The sequence below is a fragment of the Dufourea novaeangliae genome, unplaced genomic scaffold (assembly GCF_001272555.1).
Source record: "Dufourea novaeangliae isolate 0120121106 unplaced genomic scaffold, ASM127255v1 scaffold12, whole genome shotgun sequence".
In the NCBI taxonomy this organism is placed as follows: domain Eukaryota; kingdom Metazoa; phylum Arthropoda; class Insecta; order Hymenoptera; family Halictidae; genus Dufourea; species Dufourea novaeangliae.
In genome coordinates, this window is record NW_015373886.1 from 694,999 (window position 1) to 716,644 (window position 21,646).

The following is a 21,646-nucleotide window of genomic DNA, read 5'->3' on the forward strand; positions in this document are numbered from 1 at the left end:
TCCCTTAAAGCGATCCCTCGGATCAATTAACCAATTCTGTGTTTCGTTCCAGGCTCTGGTGTACCGGGACGGGAACCTAGTCTCGGGCTCCCTGGAAGCCCTGGTGCAGCACATGGTGCCCACCGAGGAATATTATCCCGATCGGGCGTACCTCTTCGCCTTTTTGCTGAGCGCCCGGCTCTTCATCAAGCCGCACGAGCTCCTGGGCGAGGTCTGCGCCCTCTGCGAGCATCAGCAAAACCTGAATGGAGAGGGTGGCAAGGTGAGGCCACGAATCCCCCGCGTCCCACAAAAGCGCCCCAACGGAGAGCCTTCCGGGCGTGCACTTTACGGCCACCGCGTGCATTATCGTTTCATCGTCTCGCGGGCTCGACCCCCTTTTGCATTCACCCCCTTCCCTCCTTTCTCCTCCCTTCACCTCTACGGAGAATCATCCCGGCACACGCTCAGCTCTCCTCGTTCCACGTTGTAATAACGAGCACGCGTATCCAGGCCAGAAAAGTCTCGCTCGCAAATGAATTTCCAGCCGGGCAACCCTTCACCCCCACCCTCCTCATATCGTCCCTGTAGAACTTTTTTTTTTTCAATTTCGACTTTTGTCACTTTGCACTTCCTTTTTGTTGTTTTTCTGTTGTTTGATTTTTTTTTTTCCTTTTTCGAGTGGATTCGGGAAAGGACAGCTGTCGCGGCGTTTGATACATCGACGCTGATTGCTGCGTGTTCCGTCTTCCGTTTGAGTGTAGATACGTACTTTTGTTTTCTACTGGAATTGGAATAATGTTGGTGACCCTGTTTTTAGTACACGGCTGGATAATATGTGACAGTCTTTTATGCTCGGGAGTACGGGGACTCGTAGCAATTAGCACGAACTTTGTTATTTTGGTTTATTTCGTTGCTAAGGGTGAGTATAGTCACTCAACGTTGAGCGCTTGCTGTGTACTAAAGGTGACTTATAGTCACCCAGCGCTGAGCGCTTCTTGTATCGTAAAGGTGATTGTAGTTACCCATAGAAATTTCGCATTACTTAAGAATCTACTTAAATTTAATAAATTTTATTTATTACGTAGGTAATAAGCAGATGTTATTCTATTTGCTTCAAAGTGTAGCCCCGCGAAACAATTGTACCATGCTTCCTTTCCACGAGAATCAACTTCCAAAGTTCATCTAACACGTACAGTGGCTGCAAAAAGCTTCCGGCCAAACTATAATGACACCAAACCTTTATCATATCTTTTGTCAGACCTATATTTGTTAGAACCAGGGAAACAGATTATTTTTATTATCACCAAATCCATAGAAGCAGTGCATCCTCGCGATGGTTCTGGAGTTTACTCGTATTACATATCTTTAAAACGATATGTCGAAATTATAGTTTGGCCGGAAACATTTGGCTGCCTCTAACGTGTATCCAGCAGATTTTCAAATTAAATTGTCTCGAAGCGTCGTACGAAAAAAAAAGGTTATTCTACATTTTCGACTTATTTTTTCATGTAGAATCACATGCTTTCGGATTGTACCGCCAGTTCAGAAGCAACATACATGCCTGAAGCCACAGTTAACCAGGGAAAGAAGGAAGACGACGGGAAATCGTGTGGCCTGTTTCAGGAACGTCTACAACGTTTCGTTCCGCGACTGGTGCAGCTGCTAGCTGAATGGACAGAAACATTCCCGTACGACTTCCGGGACGAGAGGGTGATGGGCCACGTCAGGTCCATCACGCAGAAGGTCGCTGCGGTCGACGCTGCGGCCAGGCAGGAAGTTTCAGCGTTGCTGCAAAACTTGCTGCTCAGACTAACGGCTCTGGAGAGGTACGAGGAAGGTCTGGCCAGGCTGGCGACCGAGGCAGCGACAGAACAACTTACGCAGGTTCGTAAAAGTTCTTGCAAATACGTATTCTTACCGTCGAGTCTAATAGTCACTTCTCTTGTTACTAGACTGTGAATAGAAGTTCAGATTTTTATAGATCAATTTACTGAAATAAAATTGTGTCAAAGGTTTGTTTCCTTCATTAAACGTTTTTTTGTTAAGTCCATAATATAACATATTAACCTTCAGGAAAGTTTTTGCATTCAATTTACGGAACTGAAATTATGTCAAAGATTTGTCTCCTTTATTAATCTTCTTTCAATCCAAAGTAGAGTAACGTTGATAGTGATCTTCACGAAAATTTTTGCTACATTGTGTTTTACAGACTTACAAGTACAATAAATGCATAAAATCCACAGTCTACTCATTACATATATTAATGAGTAATAAATTATTTTGGTTTAACAAGGTAACCTTAGGTATAGTTCGTGTCGTATATAACGTCATATCATTTTGAAGTTACCGTGCTTATACGTGATAATGGTTATAAAGGGTGTTTGGGAATAATTGGGATTAAATTTAGGGCGTGATTCTATATAACATGATAATATAACGAAAACCATAAATGGCGAAATTCCGGAGGGGATTTTGTTTCAAGTTTTAACCACTTACAAATTTGGGTGAGAAACTTGGCTTTTGACATTTTCGTTTAGCTAGTACACGACATTAAACCTGCTTACTCGTTAAAATTCCCAGGGCCGAATTGACTGACATAAATTATTACTGTAAGTACGATGCCGTTTATGTCTTTATTATGACATGGCCACTTAAACAGTAAATAACTATAGTACTCATTCTGTATTTCTTTCTTCATTCAGAAAACGTAAAACAAAAAGCATAAGCAGTTAAAAAGTTATTCTTTATAATGAATTCAAATACAAATAAAACATTTTGCAATGTCTAGAAGATGAAACGATCTGGCAAAAGTACACGTTACGTTAAATCTATGTATTTTTAAATACTAATCTTTCAACTCATAAATATTTTTAATTCTTTGTGCGTAGGATTCAGTGGTTTGATAATATTTACCAAGTTACATAGGGATCACTCGACTTACTGTAACTGCGCCAGACTTTGCAGAAGTTGCGGTATAATGAACCGATAATATTCTACGGTGTCCACCCGGTTCTGTTAATTTCCTGCACCAATTCGAGCCTTGTGAAATCAGGCTCTTGTTCCCGCTTAAATGGCCCACACGTGTCCTCTGTACTTGTATCGATACGAACGCACTTTCCACCATTTGCATACGTATGAGTAAATGTTTGCATAAGCCGTTCTCTGGTACAAAGTCCAATCTATGGTAATGTTTACAGAAACGGAGAAGTAGAATGCTTCGAACAATCTCAAACGAAAATTTCAGGGCTTCGAATACTACTGTTCAAAATTATTCACATAATCTATTTATTTTATTACAAGTCTATGATGTATCAACACAAATATATATTTTCGCTACCTTAACAATATTTCTTATTTGTTAAGGATGGATTGCTTATTGATACACCATAAATTTCACGGATATATCTATGGTACCGCAAATTGGGGTAACTTCGAGTCAGTCGGGGGTAACTACGTCCCAAAGTCAGCAAATCATCAATATCAATTTTGCAACATTTGTGCAGGTAGTTTTCCACGAAATACCTTTACACATAAAAATGAACTTAATTTAACAATTTGAAGAGCTGCAAAATCGAAAATTATTATTTTCTGCCCAGGGTCAAAGTTACCATGGCTGAGTCAAACTTACCCCAACTTACGCTACACAATAAATTATTACATCAAAATGAATTTCTTACTGGTACACCATAAAATCGCCAAATTTCCTAGCCCACTTATTAGAAATTAAAAGTACTGTTAATAGATTCTTGATTCCAACAATTCACATCGGAAAGCCAGTTCAACGTTCTCCGGATAGTTAAGCAATTCCGCCTCGATCCCGATTTCCTGGGCATGTCTCTTTCCTAACAGACGTTTCAATATTTTACCCCAAACCTAGGCCAGTGGGCACCGATAACATTTGCGTCGGATTCGCACACGGGTCCTGTTTATACACGTTGTTTCGAATGGACGCAGGACGAGAGGGTCCAGTGCAACACACGGACTCGCGGATTCGGACGCGTGCACTTTGTGCAGTTAGGTTAACGGGGTTACGTAGTTTCCTGGCGCAGGAGACAGTAACTATTCGGTTTAATTTGATTACCGCACGCCTATCCGCCGCCGCGTGTAACACCTACTAATAGCTAATTTGCAACTGCATTAGTTAGTTAAATATGCCGGTGCAACGGGCGTGGCTAATTAGGACGGAATTGCGTGTGTGGATCTCGCTACAAGCTACCGCCAATGATCGTGCGACTGAAGAAATAGCCGTGTTTCGTTCGGATCGAACGGAAACTGGCGTATTCGGCGGTTCACTAATCATCTGCATTTTCGAAGATCCCACCAGACGTAGACGGTGTTGCGCGAATTAATGAGTGAGGTCCAGAAACGTCCCACGTATTTATTAATGTTGTCCTATGTAACGCATCGTACGATTCAATAAAAACCAAAATCAGTATTTTTAATTAATTTTAGTATTAATAGAAATTTAATTGAGTTTCCCTCAATGCATAATAAAACGTAGATTTTTTTCAACCCTTTATCTCAAGCTTATTGACTGTCAGTGGCAAGAAAGGAATGGTTTATTTTGATCCTGAAAGATCTTTCATCATCCCGATGACGTAGCATTAAACTGATATTTCATCCGGAACGAATGAATAATAGCGGCGTTCTTTATGATCAAAGGGAGATAAATTTCCTGTGGCATAATAAATAACTTTCTCATCTAAGCCTGGTTAAAATGGATACATTGCCTATCAGAAGTTTCCGGAAATTGTTGAATAGACAGCTTCTATAAAAGACAATTTTTAATATTCATTTCGTATGTAACCATCCCGTAACCTGGTTGTTTGATTCAATGGAAATTTGTTACGATTAATATAATACAGTTCTTTGCCGTTCGTTTGTTCTGTATTCATGGAAAAAGTTAATATAAACGCAATTTTCTCCGTCGGCGATGATAAGAACTGGGCGCGCCGTATGCACTTATTGGGGATCTTCCGTGAAGTATTCCTTTCACGCAGAAGATATTAAAACCGTGAAGTATTGAATAAATATTAAATTCTTAATTCATGAACGAGGAATATCCTTCAATTCGTCTGAAAAATTACACCAATGATATTCATTTACATTGTGAATTTCACCCGATATCTTCAATCTTTTTGAAGTACAGAGTACATGTAATACATGGTCCACGATAAATATTAAATAACGATTCCTCTTTTGTAGGTAGGATAGATTCTTCTACTAAATTTCAGTTTCTAGAATAAATAGTATCGATGGAAATTATTAATAATTGTACCGAAACGAGTTTAAAACTTCCCAACACTTTTCATATTATTGATTAAAGGAAATGTATTTAAGAATTTTATAAATCCTCTATAATTTAACGCGAATCGCAAGAGAGTATATCAGATAACCAAATATATACACACAATTTTTATTTTATTTCCTTCTTTAACAATATGTATATTTTTTTCTAAATTTCTGTTAACAAGTTCGGCTGACAGGCCAGTCTTCTATCTCTGACAGAAATTAATTAATTAATTAAACGAGTTAACCTGATCACTATAGCAATTTCACTGTTCAACACGTAGAAAAATCTTCTCTATAGCACACGGTGGTAAGATTTTCTCCTAAATCCTTAGTTCTTGAAGTAAATTAAAAAATTCCCTATGATTTTCTTGACGACTGCAGACTCCAGGATTACATGGTTGTCGATAGTTATCCAGAAACGAAAGGAATACTGTACTTATCGCGACTGTATTATTACTGTAAAAGTTAAATATTAATGCCAGCAACGTGGCATTTCACTTCGACTGAAAGAAAAATCCGAATAATATTCTTCTTCGTTGAATCGATTTTGAAATCGTCAACACAAGTTTGACTTGATGTTATAGAATGAATTATAGGGTTAAAGAAACTTCTACTTGGTTCTAGTTTCTGTCGATTAATCCGAAAACGTCTATATTTGCATAAACATCCACAGTCTACTGATTACGTGGTATATTTTACGTCACGTTTAAGTCAAGAGTGTATCTCCCTCATTCAGTATAATACTCTGGTAGCGGTGGTGGCACAAGCAACGCGAGAAATCATCGCAGAGTAAAGAAAAATGTCCCACGGTATCCTTTCAGAGGATCGTATTTGCGTGGCGGGACTTGTGCGTCTGTGGCCAAGATTTACGACGGAATTGCATCGAAAGTGCAGGAAGTCGGCGGCTCCAGGGAAGGCAATAAAAATGTACGGGGTTGGGAGAGGAGGGGGAGAAAAAAAGAATGGCAGATAAGGAAACCGGGGTAGTTCGGGGCTCTTAGGGAAGCTCCGGCTTATTAAAGTGGAAGTTCGCCGCGCTTTTTGAACTCGTTCCCTGCTACGTGCCGCAACGACAGCTTCGCTTGAACTTTTTCAAGAAGCGAGACGTAACTCGCAAGACCAATAATACGCCCTTAATCTCTTTTCCTCCCCGCCTACGTCGCTGTCGTCGCTCCCTCTTCCCACCCCCTCCACGCCCCGTACTCGCCACCGACGTCAGAAAAGTTCTAAGCGTGGCCAGGAACCGCTCGTCCACGGAATGCTTTATCGTATTCGAGAGACCGCGGTGTTATTAACGTTTCGATCTACCGTTCGATACTGCGTGATTGGCGTAGTGTCATTGCGAGGACCGTTTTATCAACGACAGATTTTTTTTATCGTTTCAGATAAGTGTTAACATTGCTCAGTGAAACGTCTTGCAGAATAACTTAAATATTTTAATGCTCTATTCAAATATTTTATCTCGTTTTCTTAACATTCGATTAATATTTTCAAGTCTGGACGTATTTGATCTGACTTTCCATTCCAAGCGATTGAATCGTATTATATTAGATGTATATAGATTAATTGGTAACATAATCCAAAACCAAAACGTGTTTCGATCATTTTCTTCTTTAGAAATAGTGGTAGGTATTAAAGAAGGATAAATATTACCACAAGGGTTTAGGTTTCAGATTTCCTAGGAAATGAATACTTGATATAATCATGTAATTATTTTAATATGCTTCGTACAAAATATAAAATGCTTCCTTAAGTACATTTAGATTGTGCTTAATTATTTACTAAATATAGAGGGATATTGAATAACTCCTGAAGTTCCTGATTAACATCTATAATTTTCTATTCTTCATGTTTCAAGCTGTGCATGTTAAAAATTCGTTAACTCGAGTTCCTAACGTGTATATTACACACCTTGAATAGATCGACTTCTTCCATGTTCTCTGGGAACACGAAAAACCTGGCAGGTCAATAACACATCCTTAATCTTTTTCCTTCGTGGAAAGAAAATTCTGAGTGTACACTTAACCACTCAACCGAGATCGTTTATTACGTTTAAGCAGCTGCTCGCTAGAGAAGCTAATTTCACCACGGCTTCGTCTTTAAAAAAAAGGAATGAAAACCTATAACCTACCTTGAACAAACTTTTTTCTGGAAATTTCGACGCAGAAAATGAAAATCTGAACGAAAGTTCCATTTGAAAAGCTGTTTATTATTAATTTATTTTTTAATTTTCAATAAATGAAATTTCTTCTATATTTGAAATATATTTCCTGGTGTCACGTTTTAATTAATATTCTAATTAAAATACAAATTTTTACTTTGGAATTCACATAAAACTGAATTGATTTATTAAAAGATTAACTTGTTTCTTAAATTGAATAAAAATTATATCTTACACGAATATCAATAGTTTGTAAGCTTTTCGCATTCTTCATCGTTGTTTTGTCCTTTTATATTTTGATCAATTAAACGCTTTAATTTTTCTTTTATTACCCTTAAATTTCATTTAAATTACTCAAGCGCACATCTAATACATATAGGATACTTAAAAAATGCTGTATTTGAATTAGAACCTATTGTTTTTTAATACTTTTATACCATACTTGTCTATTAAAATTTCGTTTAGGAAATTCAAGTACAATTGAACCGTTTATTTTGCAAAAGATGTAAGTTCAATTCCCCTTGCCTGTTCGTCTGCAATTTACTTAGATTTATTTACAACCCGAACGTTATCCTCGAAATGGGACTTGCACCACTTTCAAAATAAACGACTCAATCGATAAGATCTTCCCACATATGTACAATTGTATTACAAAACATTACAAAGTACTTTTAAAAAATTCAACATACTCCATTACATAACCAACGGATTTTTGCACAGATCTGTTTGCGATGTCACGAGTAAAAAATTATTCTATGTGGTTTGCTACAGCGGCAATTTTCCGCAGGATACGCGTATTGATAACTCGAAACCGGTGAAGCTCTTGGAAAACCGCCCTTGCGCATTTCGCGTACAGGGAAACCTTTTAATTACGTTTTCTTTTTTTTCACGTAATGGCGCTGGGAGGGAAGAGAGGGCGCAGGAGGAGGAAGAACAGAGAGGCGCTCGACCACACAACCTCCGCTCTCGCTATCGGCCGTATTTAAATGTGCCACGTTAACATTGTTTCGGCTGATAACGGGATTTTAATTGATAACGATAATACGCGTTAAAATCCATATTAACTCTGTTACATGCTATTGTATTCAATTAACGGGGAATCGAATTTAATCCTTGCTTTTAAATTATTAAAACGCGTCACTATCAATTTTGCATAATCGCATCCTAGGCAATTATTATTACTTGATGTCGTTTTAACGAAGCAAATATTGTTCTGCGGACGTATACGATATGTTCTATTTCTGCTACACAGTTGTGTTTGTAATCTGAAATATTATATACCAATGAATAATCAGTATTTCTCACCAAATTCTCTGAGAAATTACTAGAGACCCACCCATCAAAATTCTACGATGTGAAAGCAAATTCTTTAATAAAACGATAACTTGAACACCTAAATTTCTCGCAATAGTTACTCCTTCGACCTTCGTGAATCTGATAAACGTCCATTAAATGTTGGATCCCACTTCATATTACGTGAATTTGCACGTAAATGAAACGCTTCCTGTCGCGCTCTCTTTGCTCCGAGTAGTTCGAATCAATGCTGTCGCAGACGGTCCTCGTCGAAATCTTTCCGTTCACGTCATATCGGCCCGGGGGGAGGGGGGGGTTCCTCCACCCCTCCGTTCGTTGATAAGTCGATCGACGATCTAATTCGAAGAAACGGAGGTCGCGGAAACGTCATTCGCTCGTAACCGAATCACGCGGCTCGCTGATCTTATTCGAGCCTCCCCCCACCTCCACTGACGGTTCTTACTTTTATCGCGTCAAGGAAATGATATGACGTTTTATAGAAACGTCCGATGAAAGGCGATATTTAAATGCAGTCGTCAAGTCTAATTCTCGCGGGTTACGCCTCGGCGTGGTTCCTTTGATTTCGTGGACAATGGAGAAGTTCCGGTCGGACGGAACGGAGCATTTCAATCGCTTGATATTCCAGGACAGACTTCTTTATTGTTGCTAATTAAATGCTGAAGAAAATGCGAATTAGTAAAAGAACGTGACCGAAGACAATTCTCAGGAAGAAACTACAGCCTTGGCCAAAAGTATTAGGCACCCCCCTTACAATATGGGTTCTTTACAAATATGTATTAAGAGGAAATGAACCTATGAAATGTGATACGAATCATTTTTTATTAATTTTGTCAATATTTTTTTTGGGCCGTCATTTGTCTTAATGACTGACAATCACTGCAGTGTCTTTCTGACTGTTGCCCTGTTGTATTAAAAACTGAATTAATTTACGTTGATGGGCACTCAACCCGATGCAAGTTTTATTTTCAATTGCATTTCACATACTTCGTTATGCGATAAATACATAAAATCCGCAGTCTAGTTATTACATATTTCATACCATTGACCTCACCAAGTTGTGATTCCTATTAAATTATTGTAGCAAATTAATAATGCTATATGGATGCTATATTATAACATATATAAGTAAACGCTTATTGGACTTGTCTCTTATCAGCATCAAACTAACGCCGCATGTCCACATAAGTGAAGAACGACATCTTGAAAGCATGACATGCCTCATGAATGGAATGCAAACGCTTAAAGAGAGGAAAAGTATAACGCTTCACAAAGTAGCCCTTTGCCAGCTGATGCATCGGTAACCCGTTTTGTTATACATATTGTACATTCTTATCATGTCTTTGACGTTCTTTATCCTTACAACGGGATTATTCTAAAAAGATTCCTCAGCCCTTTTTGCGGTATTCCGAAATTCTATATTACATCCCAAACATTACATTCTATAAATTTTTTTGAAGGAAAGTAGTTTAATATTCTATACTTTTTTCATTTTAAACTGCGTCACTAAACGATAGGCAAAATTCTTTCAGTAATGTCTAAATTTAACTTCACTGACTGTAAAATTTTTACCGATTCAATGGCTGAATAATTGCTGAAATTGGTTAATGAGATATTTAAATTAATTACGTTCAGAATGAATTTGTCGAAATATAAATTAAACCTGATATATTAATCACTGATGTGGAATTCTATAAGTACAGTATACTCCAATTACTTCAATTTAATAAACTTGAAAAACAAAATTTATATCCTGTGAAATTTTATATCATTATTAACAAAAACTTTTTCTGGCTCATTTTCTGTTAATTAAGGCAGTTTAATAACTTCGTTCGATGACGGTGAAATTAAGAAAGGAGGTAGTTAGAGAATTTTCAGCAATCTAGCGATTGCTTGATTGTTACCGTGAACCGCAATTTCCGGCAATTTCCATATATTTCGTTGAAACGTGAATAACAGCCGGCTAATTATGGCAACTCGAGCAATTATCTCTACGTAATCTGACCGCGCTAATTGCCATTTTTAACTGTTGATAATTCCTTAACGCGTAGGTAGAAAAAAAATTGTCGAAACTTTTGCAGAGGAATAATTACATTCCGTCCGCGTGTCGAGTAAAATAATTAAACTTAATAGTAATTAACATAAGCGAACCACACCCTAAATTAATCGTAACAATATTGCAACTATTAGTTCACCTTAATGCAATTAAACTATCAGTTTTCTTATTTTCCTTACTAAATTAAATAAAATTTTGACAAATTTCTTTATTTTAAGTTCCATGTTTTATTCAAGATTTTATTACAATTGACTAAAAAATTCAAAATTATTCCGATTTGCACCTCTATTAATGCAATACAGCTTCAACATAACAAATTAATAAAATTGTTAAGTTAGAGTTGGTGTCACAACCAGGTAGAGAGTAATTCTACATGAAACAATAAGTCCTAAATATACATTAACATTTCTTCATTCGAGAATTAGTTTCTGAGAAAATCTAGTTAGAAAATTCAACTGTAACGCGTGTAACGTTAGCCAAGTCCCACTTAAATTGCATGCGTAACCAGCAGATCTTCAAAATCGATTTTCTTAAAAATAAAGTCATAAATGAAGAAATTTATTCTATATATCCCACACCCAGTTACATGACATCCCGTAAGAATAATACTAAAATTCTGAAATTTATGACAATGCATTGTCTTAAATATTGTGCGCCCTTTTCTACAAAATGTAACTGATTAAATTAATTAATTTATTAAAACGTACTTCCTGTTATCGTTTTTACCACTCCAATAGAATATGTATATCCTCAATCGTCGTTAATTCTGTCATCCGTTAAAAAAAAACAAAAGATAAAATACCTAACAGACACATAAAACGTTCATCAGGAAGCCATTTCTGAAAACCTCGGTATAATAACTTTTCCGACGTATCGATCGGGAAAAGAGGGTGTCGCAACGGGGCAGGAGTGGGAATTTCGACGGGACAAAAAAATACGCGAAACAAAGAACAGACGCCAATAAAAGTATGAATAATAGGCGAGATAGATGACGATGGAATACCTGGAATCCCGTCGCTTTTTCGTGCCGGCAGCCGGCAGCGATATGGGTCAGTGTTTGCAGCGACGCGTTTTCCACCCTGTTATTTCGTGGGACAAGTTGAGCGAGAGAATATAAATTTTCCGGGGGTCGTTCCGTCCAACGAGGAGGCGGGTATGAATGGCCCGGGCGTTCGATTCAAATTGAAATGTCTGCCGGACTTATTCCTTTCATTCACACCGGGCCGGGGCTACAATGGCGACGATGGGCATAAATAATTGCCGTGGCTTTCGTACGGCTGCGCGCAGAACGTCGCCTGCGATGGGGATAGTCGAGATCCATTGTGCTCTCATCGAAGTCCTCTCTCCTCAGTCTTTCCGTCTCGAGTTTAACGAGCGAACGATCACACTGTTCATCACCGATCATCCTGGCAATAAGGAAATGTGCGCGATAATCTCGTCGTATGACGAATAAGACACATTGCGTGCAACGTCTATCGGACATACTGGAATAATTAAGCCGTTTGGTGCAATAATGGTGTAAGCCCATTTTTAATAAATTATCGTTCAGATCATAGGCAGATAGATCTAAAATTCTATCATGTACAATAAATGCTGTAATCCTAGGCTCACTAATACGTCTCCTAATTAATAATGATTCCACGAGAGGTGTTGACTATAACAGATCAGTATGAGTTGATATTGATCTATATCGATATAATTATACACTCGGCATACTCAGTGTAAGCATCATACTCAATTATCTTGTCATGATAATTGATGTACATGACTATGTTAATGATCATAGTCAGTATAATCAGATATTTTGATCATAATTTTTAGTTTTATTTGATACTCTCTGTAAAAAATCTATAACCACAAAGTTTTTTATGAAAATGTCTTTAGTTATAACTAAATAAGAAGTGATTAACTTCTCAGTATTAACTACAGTTCCATAAAGCTCCTGTTAAAAAGAAATTTTTAAAACGTCTCTTCAATAATTTTACCGTTGACCTTCCGATCTTTTGCTAGCAATCTAAAGTTAACGCTATCAAGAATGTTCTGTTAAATATTCAACTAAATTTCTAAATTCGTGAAAGCCACCTGAAGATAGCGTATTCATACCGCCAAGTTGTGCCCAAAATAAAAATCATACGTAATAATATCCGATGGTCCTCCATGAGGCAGTTGGGGACGACTTTTATCGTGTGCACGCGATATTACAAGGACGCACGGTGTGCTTAGCATCGGGTCGAATCCGCGGAACGAAACGACACCGTACATAACGCCGGTCGCCAGATCCTTATCGGGGTCCTGTCCGAGAGCGTCGCGACGACGACGACGACTACGACGACGACGGTTCCCCCGGAACCACTTCGGAACTGTGGTTGGCGCAGATAAGAACCAGCTCGAATTTGCTCGACGGAGCACGAGGACGTGAAATTGGAAAGGAAAAGAAGAGAGGCGTCGCGACGTCCCCGCACGTTCGGCCGTTTCCGCTTTCTGTCTTTCCCGCGTTCGCCATGAATCGAGTTCTCGTTGACGCCCTCGTTCTCCCCATTCATCGCGTTCTGCCCTACCCGTGTCGTCGTCTCACCCCTTTTCCGTCACCCTCCACCCGTTTCCCACGATTTCTCGGGGACGCTTTCTTCGACACTTTAACCGAATGGAACTGTCACGTCGTTTTTCAGGTGGACATCACCGAGCTGTGTCCCTCCGCCACCGTTCTAGCGCAGCAACTAACCCACGTGGAACTCGAGAGGCTCTCCTACATCGGTCCCGAAGAATTCGTCCAAGCTTTCGCGAAGGTACGTGTCCTACGCTATACTCCTGATCGTCGTCGTTAGGATGATCTGGATTTTCTGGATTTATGACGTCCACTTATCCCTCGTGCAATGTTCGGGTCCATTTGACCGGAACCTCAGACTTTGATGTTTAAGGCTCCATCGGTGAACCGGATCGTTTTTGTCGAAGCCTAAATTTTGTATTCGTTTAAACTTTCAAAAAATGTGAGAAAATTCTGGGATACTTATCGAAGTCTCTAGTATAGTATACAATGTTCGTTAAGTTAAATGTTTCAAATTTTTTTTCAGTAAAAGTAAAATAGTCGGAGGAAATGCCGGGAAATATGAAATTTCGCTTGGGTCGTCAACCACTCGCATTGATATTCTTTATCACAGAAACTTCTGAATCAATTTCATACCAGTATCAACATGAATATTTGCGTACATTTACGTGAATTGATCGGAGTTTATAGAACTATTAAATATTCATGTACCATCTCGAAACTCTCGTCATCATAACCTATTTTATATCAAAACTCACTGTACTCAGTATGGCCAACTTGGTTGTTTCGACCGTGCTTTGAGGTTGGCCAACGAATTCTGTAACTCTGTCAACATGTTGAATCACTCTCCGCCAGCATTAAAGAATTCGTTTCTTCGCTTCGTCAATAATTAGTTTAACTATATCGTTAACTATAATGTTTTATTTTTATCTACATAGGAATCTCCTCATCTGGAAACATCCTTTAAGGACATGAAGAAAACACGCAACCTCGAATCTTACGTCCAATGGTTTAATAGACTGAGCTATTTTGTAGCAACTGAAGTGTGCAAGGTAAACAATAACATGAAATCTATATAGAAGCAAACAAAGTATTTAATATTGTTCTCAAAATATTATTAAATTCATACATTATACTTTGTCCCATAATATTAATTGAAATAGTCAAACGTTACGTGAATAATTAAAACATTATAGAATGTTGTGCTAGATAGTGTCAAATTTGATCGAAAAAAACTAATATTTGGTACTCTATTTCACACGCAATTATTTTGGTACTGAAAAGGATTGACTAAATTGAAAGATGATATTTTCTATTCTACAGCACGCAAAAAAGAAGCAACGTGTTCGCGTGGTTGAATACTGGATTGAAACAGCTCGTGAATGTTTCAATATCGGCAACTTCAATTCACTGATGGCAATTATTGCTGGCCTGAATATGTCACCGATATCTCGTCTGAAGAAAACGGTGAGTAATTTATTCCATTACATCTACTGCAACTCGTAAGTCCTCCATTCTTGAATTGGAAAATCATATATTTCAATTGCAAAATAAAACGACATGTTTTAAGTATAAGACAGGACAACTAAATAATCAAATAAAGTACTATCCACTATGTATTTTAATCATAGTCACATATTATTCAAATACACTACTATTTTCATTTGGTAAAAATAAATGGGATATCGCACTGTCGTCAATTTTCTCTGAAATGTTAAATAAAGGTTCTTTAAATAAATAAAGATACCAAATACGTACTAGTCCTATTTTTATGTTTTCATATTTCTCAATTCTAATTACAAACTCTCTTTCAAAGATCGAATCAAAATTGATCCACAATTCGATAATCCGTTATTTAACGCGTTTAACGTATAAAATTACCGACTACAAAATGCAGAAAGAAAATTCAATGGAGCTGATCGATTGTACGGGCCGGGAAGGGACAGTTTCGAGAGGTCTTGGTTTCAATGTCGTTCATCGCCGAAGCGACGACACGAGCACGGAAAAGCGTTAATACGACGATGGCACGTAGGATTGGCCACGCTCGTTTGCACCCCCGTAGAGGGGGGCGCGCGCGGCAATAAGCGGTCTGTAATCCTCGTAAATCGAGTGTGGCGCCGCGACGACCAGCGTTAACCGTGACGGATCGCCAGGAATCGAACGTTCGTGTAGTTTCTCTGAGCAAGAACGGATTCGAAAACGGAAGAAATTTTCAGGAAAAATTGTACGAATCGAGTTAATTAAGAAATGATACGACTGTGATTTTTCATCGTTGTGATTCCTATTTCCTTTCGCTCGGTAAAAATTGCTTTATAGCTCTGGGATTTAGGTAACGAAAATATTGGAATTCTTTGTGGAAAAATGATTTCAATTATGGATGAAAATATCTATATCTAGAAGATTGAATTATTGTCTTCCGCTGTGACGGTAACATTTCAGCTAAGCACAGATTAAATATTTTATGATCAAGTTCGAAGTGCACTGGGTGTAAACCAGATCTGGACAAATTTTATTTGAAATGAAAATAAGAATTAACTATTTGCAATAATTTATTTTCAACACTGCTATTTGAAACTGAAAATATCATCGATTCATTTGAAATTGCTAAGTTCAAATTATGAATTATTTTGTTATTTTTGTATTTCAAATTGAACAAAAGAAATAATACTCAAAATAGTACGCAACAAAAAGAGTTTTCATTAAAGTTAAAATTCGTAGAAAAAAGAATGTTGGATTAATTCTGACCTACAGGAAATTATTTTTAATACAGACACCACCACATAATTTGACATGAGAATTTCATTTGATATTTGTTTTACTATTTTAGTTCCGATTAATACTTTATCAGTAGAATGTAGATATTCATCCAATTTCACTTCCCTACAGAGGAATCCAGCAAAGTATCAATTAAACAGAAATTATTTTTTGTTCCTTAAGGTTTCATTAGCATAAATATACAATTTAAATTCTATTAAATTCTATGAAAAGGTACGCTTTATTTGTGTGTTTCAGATTAATATATAAACCCACAAAACTATTTATTAAGAATTAATAATTTTAATACACCACTATACATTTCAATATTCTGAATAATTGTCTAAATTACTGTTCATATGAAGTCCTTTAACAGCTCTTCCAGACTGTTTATTCATTAATTATATCAGGTGAGATCCCGCTGAAGGTAATATTGCCAACTGCTATTGTTTCATCGAAGCCTGTCAATTAAATTCCACCATCAACATCGATCTGAACGTCGTTTCTGAATACTTCGATCTCATTTCACCGTTTTAATAGGTTTCATTCACCACGCCCCCCACTCCCCACTGGATTACTTGGACGTCCGTAATTATAAATGCAACAGAATCTCGCCACATTGTACGGTTCAGTATGGAAATTTGCTTCCGAAACGAATAAAATCGGCTCTAGGTTTCGATAAAGGGGCTAAATAACGGATCGTCGATTGTAACACGGATTTATTGGGGCCCTTTCTCGCTGCGAAAAAAGGACTGTGCGCGTTCCGAAAATAATCGAAGTGTGTGTCGCCTGCAGCGATTGCGTCCTCCTCCCTCCCCCTTTTCCCAGAAAGACAAAGAAAAAGGATTCAATACGTATCGCAACCGTTTTATGTCAGTCCCTTCACAATATTGCTGCCATCCTGGATCGTGAGGATCTCTTCGTGCATCGTCCTATTTTCTCCCCTTAATGAAATTCTGCCCGTGATGAGAACGCAACGCGTCTAAAGGAAAACGCGACAGACTCCACGATCGGTGGTACGTTTATCCGAACAATAGTCTATTGTGAAATGCCGGAACGCAATAGATTGTGTTCACAGAAAATACAATTTCAGTAATTGCATTCGAATCACTAAACAGTATGAACAAAAAAAAACATTCGCATAACAGTAGGACGACCGTGTAGTTTTTGCGAATAATTTTCGCCAATGGCTGGCTGTTTTCTTCAAGAATTAACAAAATATGGTTGTTGCTAATGCGTGTGACAAAATTGAATAACTTTGAATATCTGAAAAGTAAAAAGATAAGAATAATAAATCAATAAATATTATGTATGGTATATGTATAAACACATACAGTAAATCTCCGATGAGTGTTCGAAGGCTCCTCGGTACTGAACATTACATATTTCATAAACCAATGGCCATATGCGACTGAAACAAAATATCATTAGCTTCAGAATTCCAAGCTCTATCACTGTGCTAAACCTCATTAACACTAGGTTTACGGGACGAGTTATTTTGTCACATTTCGAATACCTTCTATATATATGTATGTATACAGGGCACTACTGTACTATATTTGTACCAAAGGTAAAACCTTCTAAAGCTTTCAAGCACTTTTTCACCAGATAGGGAAAACCCAGTACCAATGTCCAGTGTACAGGAAAAAAAGGGAACGAACGTCAGATAATTTTATTTGTACTGGGGTAACCGAGATAGTTTCTGACAAATCGACGACCGAGTACGACTTTATCGCAGTTTGAACAAATTGCGGGGCGGAGCGGGAACCATTATACATATGTTTTTTCTCGTTTTTAATTACGAGACCATGGTCGTTGGTCCGTGGACATGTAGCCCCCGGCACCATTCGACTCGGACCGTTATCCAGGGTTCATTTCGTTCGGCCAGCTGATTTATACAGACCCCGCTTAAAATAATTGCTGGAACTATCAACGGCCAAGCGGCGTGGCCCGCTTCGTAATTTCCGTTAATGAAAATTTAATGCCTCCGGTTCGGTCACGCACGTACCTTGTTTTCACACCCTTCCCCTCCCCCCCCCCTTTGCCATCATTCCGCGCAAATCGTTGTGTACTCGTGAAAATATCAGGGGATTTTTCACACGTTTGCAAGCGTTGTCGATTTGTTTCGACTCGGAGCCGCTTAAAAGCGGCAAATTTTAAATGATTAAACTGTTTTTCGAAGGGAAAACTTCAGACACGTGATGGAGTATTTGTTGGATTGTTGTTAAACAACAGCTAATCTGGGAATAAATTGATAAATGAAATTTTCGATTTTATGATATCCGGTATTATACGCGACACAGTAAAAATAAGTTGAGCACTGGAAAGCATTAGTGGTATAGACAGTAAATATGATTTCAAAATATTTAGTGGTTTAGAAACAATCTTGTCATATTGTAAATAGTTGTAAATCTAGAGTTGATATCCTCAAATCAGTATGTATATCCGGATAGACTGATTATACCGAAAATATTTTTGACAATCGATATACTCCCCTGTCAGTATGATAATTAGTTGTATGATGACATCATAATTGAGAATGATTATACTTACAATATATTTTTACGAGTATATTGCTATAGATCAATATCAACTTATATTGAGATGATATACTTAGCAACCCCTGTTGACTTATTAGTTAAGATAGACATACACCATTTATGCATAAGATATAATGAAATTATGATTTGAATAGTATTTACAAATACTACGAAAGGTTCAGTTAAAACTTGATATTACAATGTTTCCTTACAAAAATTAATTGTTTAATAATCTCTATATAACTGAGTAACTTAAAATTATATTATATTGAGAAATTAATATACTTCATAGTATTTATTCCATTTAACTGGATTTGAACTTATCCTATTTACACAGAACTAATTAAACTGACAGATTAATGGGAGATATGGCAATTCCCCGGTTTCTAGTTGCATATTTTACCCTCCTATGAAATATACAAACGGTGGAACCATGCGCGATGACATGCGCCGCTGCGCCGTGAACGCATTACGGATGAAAAAATAATTCGGGCAGCGTGCATGAGCGTTTTGAAATGCAATCAATTAACAATCGATACGAAACGCCGGTACCAACAATAAACGTGAAATTGATACGGTGCATCGATAACTTTGCCGAGCAACCCAATTAAAAAATTACCGCTGTTCTGATAAAAACTGTCATTCGATAAATGCTCCCTTGCTTTGATACTCGTTAGTTTAATTCTTGTACTATTATTAAATGTTCTCGTCTTATTAGGTACAACGGATGGCATAACAAATGTTGTAGTTAATATAACCAAATGGATCAGCTTTCCTTGGAAAATAATGTTTAATTATTCTTATTATAAACGAGAAGGAACGTTTTTCATTCGAGTATATCTGGTTTCATTTCTGTCTCTAGCATAAATATAATGAGTAAATAATTTTGTCAACTGTATTTACATGAAAACAAATTTAACACTAAAACTACCAAACCCATTAAAATGACGACTTACAGATTTACTATTTTACCATTACTAAAATTATAATGGTGCTTTTGACGTAATTTATGTTGGCTTTTAATTTACTAAAGATTTTATTCTATGGTATATTATGCCAGATTGTCTTATACATTCGGTATATTATTGTATATTATTCAATAATCTTTTTGAAATTTTGATCTCGAACTACTCCTCATCGAAATATCGTGGGCACTGTTTGTACAGTGCAATTTTGGATCAACACGATTAGCGCCACCTACAATTTGCCACGCTGCATGAATATTCAAATAAAACTTTTTTTTATTTACTTGAATGTATAATAACTAATGATCATGACGTTTTCTTATCATACCTTTTTCGCATTGTTTAAAAAAATTCCTAAATATCATCTACCTTCGGGCCGCTGAAGGGGAAAGGGGTTTAAGTTTGCTTCACGAAACCAAACGACTTTCATGTGAAACATGTTTTCGTATTTTCAATAGTTCGAGAAATAAATAGCATGCATACACTTATAACCAAACATACTGTAGAATAAGTTCGTCGAACTCGATCACGTCAACGAGAATAAAAATAAATTACCCACCGAAAAGAAACTCGAGTGTCTCGTGTCCACCGGAAGACGATTCCCCCTTGTCCAACGTCGTCTTCCATTTACCCCAAGGAGAATATTCTCTTTGCCCGTCGAAACGGGGCACCCGTGCAACTTTCAACTTTCGCGAGTTTCGTCTCGAAACTACCCCGTCGAAAACTCGTCCACGACACCTATCTCGGAGGCCGTCGCCGTCTTCGTTGGCTCCGCCGTTCGAGAAGCCGCCGATACGGCGACGTCGCCGGAAGATGAACGATACCAGCTACACGCGGGGGTTAATTTACCACAGAGATAATCTGCGAGTGACATCTCCTTCTTCCGTCGTGAAAAGGAACCCCACCACCACCCCCTCGGCTCGCTTTTCGCCCCTCAAAAAGCTAATTACGTTCGGTCGTTACGATCCGCCCGGCAGATACCCATTCCCCCGCCACCCCTCATCCCTCTGTCGCGTCCATTATCGCGGGTCAGGGGAGTGGAGGGTGAAAGACTCTCGCGACTTGGCAGCGTCGACAGGTCGAGATTGCTCGAAAATTTTCATCGACGTGGGCGTACAGCGAAAATGATTCGCGTGAGGGTCGAGTTCGACGAAATTCTCGTCAGGACAGGGGTGGCGAGTGGACGTTAGAGGCGGAGAAATAGCAGCTCGATTAACTGACGTGGACGAGCAGAGTGAGCGAGAAATTGCGAGGAAAAATGTTTTGAGAGAATGGATGTAGATGGTTTTTTTTTCATATTCGGAGTTTTATAGATTCATCTACGACAAAAGGGAATTATGTATATTACCGTTGATAAATATTGGGACAGGTGATTTGTATGAAGACAATCTGATGTTTGGTGGAAATTATATATTTTTGGCAATTTTTATTACTTCATAGTAGCTTAAGCATTTTCTATTGACGTTTGACATTCCATTATCGGTGTTATTGGGTAGTGGCTAATGTTAATGGGGCCCAAGGACGCCACAAAATCTGGCCACGAAAAAACATTGGATGACAGGTGTATTCATATATCTCGTCTGTGACTACATATACGGCAACGAATTCAATTCAAGTTTGGTTTTTCTTAACATTACGGAATGGTTAGTCGAGGCACTAGGTATATTTGTTTCGTAATAATTTCCTGTAACATTCAGTTTTATCTAAAAGGATAACGCTAGAACATCAAACAAATACGGAGACAACATGTAATAACGCAACAATAAAAAAATGTTAAACAAATACATGCATGCTTAAAATTCTGAACAATGTCGTTTGCTGACAATTTTATTCGTTTTATTTACACAGTTGCGTCGTGAAACTTAATCGAAACTTCGGTTTCTCGACTTCTTTCGCGACTCTCTCCAACTTCAAAATTTGTTCGACATTTTATAAAACTGCAACTCGACTTAAGTTCGGCTAATGCATATTTAATATCCGACTTTTCGCCGTAACTTCGTGAACTTTTAAAAACTTAATTACACTTTATCGCGACGATTC

General features: G+C 37.8%; 1 protein-coding gene across 1 annotated transcript in view; it reads left to right on the forward strand.

Moving 5' to 3' along the window:
- LOC107194681 (ras-GEF domain-containing family member 1B-like) overlaps positions 1–21,646 on the forward strand; it is a 349,908-nt gene that overhangs the window by 314,292 nt on the left and 13,970 nt on the right. The window contains exons 4-8 of the mRNA XM_015584343.1: positions 53–262; positions 1,606–1,866; positions 13,472–13,588; positions 14,286–14,399; positions 14,671–14,814. Of these exons, the coding sequence (XP_015439829.1) occupies positions 53–262; positions 1,606–1,866; positions 13,472–13,588; positions 14,286–14,399; positions 14,671–14,814 (846 nt within the window). The remainder of the gene's footprint in view (positions 1–52; positions 263–1,605; positions 1,867–13,471; positions 13,589–14,285; positions 14,400–14,670; positions 14,815–21,646) is intronic.